The following is an 11,840-nucleotide window of genomic DNA, read 5'->3' as shown; positions in this document are numbered from 1 at the left end:
CAGCTTTATCTCTGATCTCCAAGTCAAACTCTTGAAACAAGAGCATCCACCTTAGCAACCGAGGCTTGGCATCCTGCTTATTCATCAAATACTTGATAGCAGTATGGTCAGTAAAAACAATTACCTTGGAACCCAACAGGTAAGACCTAAATTTGTCCAGTGCATACACTACTGCTAGCATTTCTTTTTCAGTCGTGGCATAATTTACTTGTGCCTCATTTAAAATCGTGCTAGCTAGTATATGACATGTAACAATTTATTCTTACGTTGGCCAAGGACTGCACCAGTGGCATAAGCACTAGCATCACACATAAGCTCAAAAGGTAAACTCCAATAAGGAGCTACAAGGATGGGAGCTGTGGTGAGCTTTTCTTTCAACAAATTAAAAGATTTCAGACATGCATCATCAAAGTTAAATTCAGAATCCTTAACTAAGAGTTGGCTTAATGGTTTAGCTATCTTAGAAAAGTCTTTGATAAATCTCCTATAAAATCCAGCATATCCTAGAAAACATCTAACACTAGTCACATTAACAAGATGAGGAAGTTTTTCAATCAAACTAAGTTTTGCTTCATCAACCTCAATCCCATTCCCAGATATTTTATGACCTAACACAATACCTTCTTATACCATGAAATGACATTTCTCCCAGTTAAGTACAAGATTAGTTTCTTGGCATCTTTTTAAAACATTAGTTAGATTATACAAACATGAATCAAAACAAGACCCAAAAACTGAAAAGTCATCCATAAATACCTCAAGAATTTTCTCCACCATGTCAGAAAATATGGAGAGCATGCACCTGTGAAACGTAGCAGGTGCATTGCATAGACCAAACAACATCCGTCTATATGCAAATACTCCAAATGGGCAAGTGAAGGCTGTTTTCTCCTGGTCCTCCGGTGCTACTGGGATTTGATTGTACCCAGAATATCCATCTAAGAAACAGTAATAATTATGCCCAACCAATCTCTCTAATATCTGGTCCACAAAAGGAAGTGGAAAATGATCCTTCCTTGTGGCAGCATTCAACCTCCGGTAATCCATACACATCCTTCAACCAGTAATAGTTCTGGTCGGAATTAGTTCATTTTTATCATTGTGGACTACAGTGACACCTTCTTTCTTCAGAACAGTTTGCGCTGGACTCACCCAAGCAGTATCTAAAATTGGGTAAATCATACCAGCATCAAGAAGTTTCACACTTCTTTTCTCACCACCTCCTTCATTGTAGGATTAAGCCTCCTTTGAGGTTGCCTCACAGGTCTGACATCATCCTCCATGAGAATTTTGTGAGTACAGAAAGAAGGATTTATACCCTTCAAATCAGTAATAGACCACCCTATGGCAGTCTTATGTTCCTTCAGCACTTCGATCAACCTCATTTCCTGCTCAGATGACAACCCTTTATTAATAATAACCGGATAAGTATCCTCATCGCTCAAGAAGATGTATTTAAGAGTTGCAGGCAACTCCTTTAACTCTACTTTTGGGGCACTATCTTCTTTGTCAAAATCTTACTTTTCAAGAAATTCAGAAGCAACACTATTTTCTTCCTCAAAAGGAATAATATCACGCACCTTAAGTTCCCCAAACTGTGCAGTCTTATACCTGCACATCCTTTGGAATCTCTCTCTTTCGGGTGTCGATTCGATTCATTCATGCAAGTAACCCCCCGCTGGAAGCCTGTCAGGAGTCACTCCTTGTCCGTGTCTCTTTGCACCGGCGATCACTCCCCGCCCTCGTCAGCGCTCGGGATGTTACAATTCCCTCTTGTTGGTAATCGATTACCAAGTGTTAGAATCGATTCCCAATGTTTGGTAATCGATTCCTACCTGTCAAAATGAGTCTTCCCGCATCCCGATTACTTGGGAGCAGGAGGTCTCGCTGCACTCCCCTGAGCAGAAGTTCTCTTAAACTGATTTGGCGATTGCCGAGCCGCCATCTGCTTTCCCTTGCCCTTGTTCCCAAACTTCCTGTCTCTCCAAGAAGTGGAACTACCAGCTACCTTCCTCGTCTCAGCAACCTTGGCTCTCTTGGCCTTACTCGAGTCGTAGAAGTCCTCGATATCCCGACACTGCTGCACCAGTGTCCCAAAGTCTCTCAAAGCAGACCCAGTTAGGTAACCAGCAATATCCTCACTAAGTCCCCTGCGGAACTTAGCAGCCAAGAACGTCGGAGTAGGCCTCGCCATCCGGAAGCGTGCAAACTTCACCAGCTTATTGAACTTGGTCAGGTACTCGTCAACAAACAACGAGCCCTGAACCAACCTGTCGAACTCCCCTTGCTTCCTCTCCTGAGCATCGTAAGGGAAATACTGACCCAGAAAGCAATCCTCGAAGAATGGACACGTTATAACATGGCCCTGCATCTCGTAGACATGAGAAGTGTTCGTCCACCACTCATGGGCATCTCCCTCCAGCATGTAGGTAGCGAACATCAACTTCTGCGGATCCATACACTGCATGACCCGAAATATCTTGTCCAGCGCCTGTAGCCATCGCGCAGCAGCAACAGGATAAAAAAACCCATCAAAGGTAGGTGGCTTATGCTTACGGAAAGCATTCAGCCGGCGATCGATCTCATCTCGATCCTCAACAAGCACAGGGACAATCTGCATGACCCCCGTAGAGTGACTGCCATCGCCCAACTGACTCTGACTGTTGTCCTGCAGACTGGGATGAGGTGGATGTGGTGGCAGTGGAGGTGGTGGCGGAGGAAAATGGCCAACAGCAGGACCAATCCTCAACTCCTCTAACATGACTCTCACCATCGTCATGTTCACCAGACTGTTGGCCTCCAACACATCCTCAGTGGCCTTCCTGTTCGCCTCTCTGACGACGTCCAGCATGGCCTGGTTTGTCATTCTCATGGCCTCCTGGTCGGCTTGTCGGGCCGCTTGCATCTCAGCCAATGCAGCCTGGACCGGGTCGGGTTGACCCTCATCAGTCTGTCGTGTTCTCCTGGATCCTACCATGACTCTGCATAAGTTACACAATTTATGAGTTGATCAGGCCCACGCAGTGTGATTACATATGCATCATCATAATAAAACCCAACGGAGCAAACACACAAGACAGACACAACCAAGCATCCTAATCATTGCAATACATACAGGCTTTTCCCTTGAATCGTCGCTCCTATACCATAAAATGTAACACATCGTGTATACCCGATTTGTTAACATATCATCGTATTAAGCTGCGCTTAATTAAAAATGCAGAATATCTTTTTCTTTTCAATTATGACATCATTATACTTAGCCAAGTTGATTACTTAATCAATTTCATAAAATATCGCTTGTATGTAAATTGCAAATAAACATCTAATTGGAATACCTCATAATATAGATAAAGTGAGTATCTAAAATCACGGATCTACGACACGTAGTCCGGACAATAATCCTGATACATTAATACAACTCCAACATAAAACAAGACATAATCAAGTCTATGTGGCATGGACAATCCCCATGCTCACCAAATCAACAGCATAACCAACAGAGTCTCAACAGAGAAATCCATAAACTGAAGCTAAAAGCATAAGAGAGTAAATAGGATCCAACATCCAATCATAACAGCATATCAACATAATCAGCATAATCAGCATAAACATGTAACATCTATCAGCTAAGCTCTGGCCTCCTGCCACTAGAGGTCTCAACCCTCGCGTTACCTGAACCTGAAATAAGCATTCCCCAAACGTGGGGTGAGATCTCTAAACCAGAAATCTCAGTAAGACAAGGGGTCCTCAAGGATCTTCCACCCCAAGCTCACTTACATGTGCAATATAAGTTCTAAAAACAGTAATTCAATATAAGTTCTCCAAACTATGCAGTGCAACAGATATTCATACCATGTGTGTTTAAACTATTCTACTGGCCAGAAAAATGCAAGAATACATCTATTACCTACATGTAGTACAAGGAACACCGTTTGCACCTCACCCACAACCTCACCATATTGTATGTACCACATACTCAGGCTTACCGTATATGTGGAACATCATAAAGGCACTAGCATATAACAGCTCAATAGCATTTCCAAAACATCAAAAGCATGTAACATAGCATGCATATAACCATACCCCCATGGGACATGGTGGAACCACAACATGGCTAAACCGAGGACACGAAAGCTTACCTTGCAAGCTAGCTATCCAAGCCAAGAGTCCAACACAATCTCAAAGCCCAAACACAGAAGTATCACAATCTGTTATGGACCAATAATATATCAACAATCATACTCTACAAGTATACAACATAAAGACAACGCCTTTCTTTACGCTTTACGTCTTAAAGCTTCACACAAAGCCACAAGCCCTTAATCACAATGATTCTGACTTAGTTCAATTAAAACAGAAGTTCAACTTCAACAATCTAGGGTTCACAAACCCCTAATAGCCCACTGCATGAATAGTGCAGCTACTGTTCTTCGCAAACCCAGAATATCCGGATATTTGTCGGGGACATATCCGGATATCCATATTCAGATATCAAGGGACCCCATATCCGAATATTTTGTGACAGACAGCAGCTTCTGCATTCGCGAAGATATTCATCCAAGGTTCCCTTTTTAACACTTATACACGTTAAAGCATGCATTTTTAGGCACATTTAGGTTCATACTCAGATTACATACTTGTTTAACTTATAAAACATGCCAAGACATCAACTTTAACCCAATAAACTCAAGATCAAGGTGGTAACACTTACCCAAGGTTCAACCAGCCAACAAAAGGTGCTCTTGGAGCTCACAAGACAACTCTAAAGTACTGACTTTGTAGAGCACGAAAATGGACCAACAAAGATGAGTTCTTTCTTCACAAAGGTGAAACTTTGAAGCTCAAAATGTCATCACCAAGGTTCCCACAACCCAACTCTCAAACTCAGCTCTCAAACCCAACAAAACAGGGATACCAAACTCAAAAATGATATCACTCACACCTCACAAGGCCAATCCACACAAGGCAATGGTGTTTTGGTAGAGAAATCAAGAGTAAAAATGGCTCCTTTGGCTCAAGAGAGTGAGGGAAGGTGAAGGTGGCAAGGCTAACTTCAAAGACTCAGAATTTTCACATAGGAGGCAGCCAATATGACCTAGGATCATGTGCCACTAAGCTTATATAGTCACTTAACCAATAAACACATAATATTAACTTTAATTGCTACGCTTAGCATTTTAATCCCAAACTCAGGATTCTTAACCTACTCGATTTTACAAGAATTATCATATTTTTCTTATATTTTTCACAGCACCTTTCCGGTATGCGCTTTTCATAGCCAGTATCAGTTTCTGGCACCAGTTCTCATTATTTTAACTTGAAACTCGTTTTACAAGTCCTATATATTATTCTAGGAATTATCATGCACTTATTATATTTTTCCGGGATACTTTATTGGTACGCATTTATACCGACTAGCAGAATCGGTATCTGCACTTTTCGTCAAAAAAACGACTTTCAGCATTATTAACCACTTTCTATAATTATTTAAGCCTCATAATAATTATTAGGGTCAATTATGGAATTATTTCTTAATTTCACATATTTAATTAATTAACTTCCTTAATTAACGGTGCGGGTTCTTACAACTGCAGTCTGCAATGCTGTAAAGCAGTGCAGTTCTCGTTGTTGATGTATGTTGACAATTTTGAACAGTAAACTTGCGATAAAGATATTTGGAGTTGTAGAAGTCCAAATTAAGCTTCTCACGATACCTCGTTAGAAAGCTTATAATGTCTAGTTTAACATTCTAGAATATAGGAATTTAATTATCAGCATGTCAAGTGTAGTTTTCACAAAACCGAACCTATATAAGGTTGGTACGTCACTTAAAAATGTATCATTGCTTCGTTGGTTTATGGGAACCACTTAGCATTATTTGTATGTGCTCTGTGTGATATTTAAGTAGTAAAATTTATATTCCGCAAATGTTTTGGGTTATGATCATTTTAAGGGAATTGTTTTGAATACGGTTATTTTAAAATGAAAACGTTATGTGTTAAAGAAAGAAGTTTACAATATTTTAATTCAATTACCGTGATTATAACTAAGCTTAATATTATAAGTATGGTTAATACACCGGTCCAGAATAGAGTGTTACACATCCGGTGATATTTTTACATGGGATTTTGTTTCATAAATTGGAATCCTAAAGGTAAATAGGAATTTCAATCTCAGTTTTTCATTATTTTAAAATTTATACCTCTACCAACCATCCCCTCACTGTCTACAATTGTAATTATTTAAGGTTTTCAATAAAATATGTTAACAAATTTTTTTAATACATCGTAATATATGATTTTTCTAGGTAATACAAAACTTCATGTAATGATATTAGATTTAAATATTTTTTACCCAACTCGTACTTGATCAAATATCATTTATTTAATTCTATTCCTACATATGATCTTTTATCATTTGTTCAGTTTTAGTCCTACATGTTGTATAATTAACGTTACTTCTGTGTGCGTGTGACCAGTAGAACGTGTTCACTTGCTCTCTACAGTAAGAATAAGACAAAACTTTAGCGAAAAATTGGGTTATACCAACCAGACAACAATAAAACAAGGGAAATATGACTCTTTTGTGATAGGAAAAAAAATCTTTTTTCCTACACACTCAATCAAAAATGAAACTCACCAAGAAACACAAGAAAAAAAAATAAAACAAATGACAGCACATCACATATGAATCTGTAGGAAAAAGTTTTCATCTTCTACAGAAGAAGATAATACAATCCCATAAAACAAGTAATTACTATCGTTTTATGCCATTATCTATGGTGTATTACTATTCAATCTAACATTATCAACATCTTTAATTATATAATAAATATCAATATTGGTGAGTGGTGACACTGAAATTAGCCACGTTTCAAATGAGTTGTTCCCCCCACCAAAAAAAAAAAAACCTTTTTTTGCCCTTTATGATCTTGGTAATTGTTTCACACGTATATGGATGTGTTGTCACTTTCTCTTTTGTTTACTTTTCATCCCTTTTCCCTCTATACGGTATCACATAAAACCTTTTTTCGCCCGATCTTGGTAATTGTTTCACACGTATATGGATGTGTTGTCACTTTCTCTTTTGTTTACTTTTCATCCCTTTTCCCTCTATACGACACCACATCTACTTTTAAGTTTCTAATATGTGTGCTAAAAGTGCTTTATTTGAAGTTATTAAATGAAGTTGACCCACTTTTTGTCTCCCTATAATTTCATGACACTCATATAAGGTGTTAAGTTTTACTTTTCCCATTTATTATTAAAGAATGTTATTTTTATAAAAAAATTATTTTAAAACTCTTATAAATTATATTATATATTTCGAAGAGTACATACTTATTTATTTTTACTTTTCGGAATACATAATATAATTTGTAAACAAAAAATTTATAAATATAACACTACTCTATTATTATAAATTTTAGGACACTTATGTTGAGAATAATGACCAAAGTGCCACCAATTAAAAAAAAATTGTTGAAATGTCATGCAAATAGTAAAATTTCTCAAAGTACCACGGAAGGACTTCATTTTATCTTTCACAAGGTTAGTGCTTTATATTTTGTTATTTATGCATTATTAGTGGGTGTTAATTTCTTGATATTATGTATTTTAAGAGTTGAAATCTTAGGTTAGAAGATATGTTATATTTTTTGAAACCAAGGATATCGATAGAACCAATGTGTTAATATTGTTATATTCCTTTGTATAGACATTAATTAATATGTAGGATAGTTGATGTGTTATTTTATATTTTAAAATTAAATTTATAAATTCCATTTTAGTATGTTTTATATTTTTTATTTAATAATATGTTTTTTAGGACTTGAAACCTTAGGTTAGAGGATTTTTTTTTTAAACTCTAGGATAAAGCACATGTGTTAATGTTATTATATTAATTAAAACTCTAGGATAGTTGGTGAATTATTATAAATTTTAAATTATGTTATGTATTTTTTATTTTAATAATTTTGATTTTAGGTCCAAAACTTTAAGTTAGAGGACATTTTTTTTTTTGTTACCCTAGCATAGAGCCCAAGTGTTAATATTGTTATATTAATTTGTATAGACATTATATCTAGGATAGTTGGTGAATTATTTTATATTTTAAGATTTAAAATATGAATTATGTTTGACATTTTTTATTTTAATATTGTTTACTTTAGGTCTCAAAACATACGGTTATAGGATATTTTAAGTGTTACTGTTTAGGTTAATAATTATAAATAAAAATATTGATATAATTTAATTATTCTTCTTAATAGATCCATGGAGCATGATGAACCCTCACGTCCTGGGTCCCCGCGGAGTGTGATTGACCCAGGTCCCTGCGATTGTTCTCTCCTGACATTACAGGAGAAACATATATCCACATATGTGTGGAATACCTTTGAGGATCGCAATGTCCAGGATCGTGTGTATGGATTACCTCTCACCATCTCTTCACGAGCCTCTTGGCCATATGTCAAAAAGTATTGCACTAGTCTAGCATATGTCATCCGCACCAATGACGTGATAGACATGTTTCTGGCACCTTTAAAAACCTTGTTAGCATACTCTGACATATTTGTGGTCATGTGGCCAGACCTTCTTCCCTCAGCATCATAAGCGATACTCCACTTCTGTTTAGGGATGCGATTAATTCAGACAGCTATCTACGGGCTTGCTTCTTTAAATGTTTCTAATCCAGCATCAAAGTCTAAGTGCGAGGTTGTATAACCTACATATACAAGCACAAACAGAATATAAGTACCTAATTTCACACAAGATGATGTTATAAAATATGCACATATGCATATACATACCTAACTTCTTCACTTGCTTTTTCAACATCATATTCTTGAACTTGTGATTGAAATTAGTCCCGAGATGGAGAAGGCAAAAGACATGGTATGCTTGGGTGGATGCCATCCTAGTCCAATTTGGTGACTGCAGACAAGATTCCCGAATGTCGATCAGATTAAGACAGATTCCATGTTTTTGAGTCACATGTATCCAAATCAATGTCAAAAACCATGACCAGTTGTCAAGATTCTCCTCGAAAACAATTATGAATGCAATTGGCAGGACATAATTGTTGTCTTCAACTATTGTAGCAATCAAAAGCATTCCTCGATATTTCCTATATAAGTGGGTACCATCAATATGGGTTACCGGCTTGCAATAATCAAAAGCATCATAATAGTGTTTAAATGTCCAAAACACCCTATGGAACACCTTGTGAGATCGATCAAGGAGTCCAACATCAAAATGATCATTCAGATCCAGCTTATAAATAGACCCTGCAGAAAATAGCAATATGTAATCCAACCATCTTGGCAGGAATGCGTAAAACTCATCCCAATCCCTAGAAAATTTTGCAATTACCTTTTGCTTTGCCTTCTATGCCTTCCTGTAAGATATATGAAATCCAAGATTTGTTTCTATCCTTTCCTGGATTAGAGAAATTTTAACACATGGCTCCTCCCTTATCATTTATGAATTTGGTCAAACAATAATGTATTAGTAATCATTCCGGAAATATAAATAAAAAAGACTATTAGACATACTTATGATCAATGAACAAATGAGATTTGAGTCCAGCTGCTTGTCATCTTGAAAAAGACTTTGACTATCACATATGTGTTTGTTATTCCATTTGCCAATAACTCATTCAGGGCCGCCTTTTTTTACGTATGCTCTAATCCTTCATGGACAATCGTCATTGTGATTTTCACAAACAATGATCAAACTTTTGATATCACTCTTTACTACAACGGTTGTGCGATGATTCACCATACAAAATTATTTTATTGTCATATGTACATCCTTCTTTCTCTCAAACATCTTGTCCTTATATAGCTCTTGACCTATCTACCAGTTAGGTATTTACTCTCCATCCATTTCATCTAACTTCTGATCTGGGTGTGCCCAATTAATATTCATGTAATGGCTTATCTGAGACAAAAAGGTACATTATCATCTGTTGTTTAATCACATATATGTTCATTATTCTCAAATGTGTCAAGAATAATTATGTTAAAAAACAATGTTAACCATTACGGTTACTAACCAGTAACTGGTGAGTCATGCATTCTGACAATGCCCAGTGAAGGAATCGAATGACACATTGCTCTAGACGAACAACAATCGAAATCACCGTCGACATCAGTATCTGATGAGTCACTGTCTGGAACAAGATGTTCGTCCACCTCTTCCTCGAAACTGTCCGTACGCTAAGATGGATGGTACATGTCATGGGCTAAAAGCATTTCAGAAGACATTGGTGGGGGTGGGGTTGACACAAACCTATCTTTCAGTTTGACCAGCGGCTCCCTGTTAATATTGATGGAGTGAATGTATGGGAGGGAATGTTAAGTGGTTGACTGTCCACTAGAGTTTACTTCCGTATATAGTTCAATAAATGTGGAGCTTCCATGATCTCGAAATATGTCTACTATTAACATTACATCTTCATCATCAATAATCTTCGCAGCAACCCACTGCTCTGGGACCGATGCGTATCTTGTAGTCAATCGAGAGAGAGATTCACCTTGTTGTAATCTCAACTTCTTATATATTATCTTCTTCAGTTCATTATACTTACATCGGGGTCTCATGCGAAATATTTTCTTATGTCCTTCAAAAACTTGACCATTCGGTCCAGAATATCTTCTCCCATACAATGGCGATTAAATCATTGCTACTGTCACTCATTATGTAAAAATAAAAATAAAAATAAAACAGAAGGAAGAAATAATCGAAGCACCAAAGCAAAAACACAGGTAAGAATGAAAATGAAGAAATCAAACAAATGTGTCACTAGTAGGGAGGGAAATAAGGTTAGGTATAAATAACAATAAATTCACTAGACCTGATAATGCATTTGCCACATGGAAGACAACCAAATTTGTTGTGCCCCACAATGAACTTCTTCTGCCATGTGTTACTGTTGGTCAGAGCAGGGTATCTAATTCTCTATGCCTATAAGAGAATTACTCATTGGCTGTCACGTGTACTACTTTTGCTCAGAGCAGACTGACATGTCACACCTAGTTCGCTATGCCAGCAAGCAAATTACTCAGTGGCTACCACATGTCCTACTTTTGCTCAGAGCAGACTGACATTTTGATCACCTAGTTCGCTACTATCAGTAGCGAATTAGGTGGCCACTAGAAACGTGCTACATTTGTAAACAGAGTTTGCTACTTGCTGTAGCGAATTTGTACGTGTGGCACTTTGGAAGATTTTATTATTTACGTGGTATTTAGGAAATTTATTTTTATAAAATTGTGGCACTTTTTTCACTGTTCCCCATGTTGTTATCTACTTTTTACTCCATCCTATTTTTATTGCTTCTTTATTTTAGAGAATGGTTCAATGTTATAAAAATTGATAGATCCAATCAGTAGACGAGATTTAAACAACGTGAATGGCACCTTACAATACTTACTATTAGAATAATTTATGGGGGGAAAGTATCTAATGTTACTTTAGACAATTTTATCTAATGTTCACCAAAACGATGTCATATTGGGATTGAAAAATTAAAAAATTAGAATGATAAAGACAATTATAACTCTAAAATAAATCAAAATTACAAATACACCATGATTTTCGCTCTTAAACGACGTCGTTTCGGTGAATATTAGATAAAGTTATCTAAAATAACTTTAAAAAAAGAACCCATAAATTTTTTTTTTTTGGTAATCGAACCCATAATTTATTTGTTATATGCTATGATGCACGGGCATTGACACAGGACGTAGGACACGACACGACACGACACGCCGACACGTTAATTCTAAAAAATGTCATATTTTGACACGTTGGGACACGTTTTGATATTAAATA

The 11,840-nt window shown here is 36.7% G+C and overlaps 1 protein-coding gene across 1 annotated transcript; it reads right to left on the bottom strand.

Annotated features, from left to right (window-relative positions):
- Positions 1 to 8,662: 8,662 nt before the first annotated feature.
- LOC133289119 (uncharacterized) lies at positions 8,663 to 10,155 on the bottom strand. The gene is made up of 4 exons (XM_061486991.1): positions 10,060 to 10,155; positions 9,375 to 9,399; positions 8,813 to 9,289; positions 8,663 to 8,727 (listed from the first exon to the last, which is right to left on the bottom strand). The coding sequence occupies exons 1-4, from the start codon at positions 10,153 to 10,155 to the stop codon at positions 8,663 to 8,665; spliced, it is 663 nt and encodes a 220-aa protein (XP_061342975.1).
- Positions 10,156 to 11,840: the final 1,685 nt, after the last annotated feature.

The sequence above is a fragment of the Gastrolobium bilobum genome, unplaced genomic scaffold (assembly GCF_033153095.1).
Source record: "Gastrolobium bilobum isolate Gb01-03AN ecotype WA unplaced genomic scaffold, APGP_CSIRO_Gbil_v1 utg4504, whole genome shotgun sequence".
NCBI classification, from domain to species: Eukaryota; Viridiplantae; Streptophyta; class Magnoliopsida; order Fabales; family Fabaceae; genus Gastrolobium; species Gastrolobium bilobum.
Note: the sequence above shows the minus strand (reverse complement) of the source record. Positions and strands in the feature narration are given on the sequence as shown.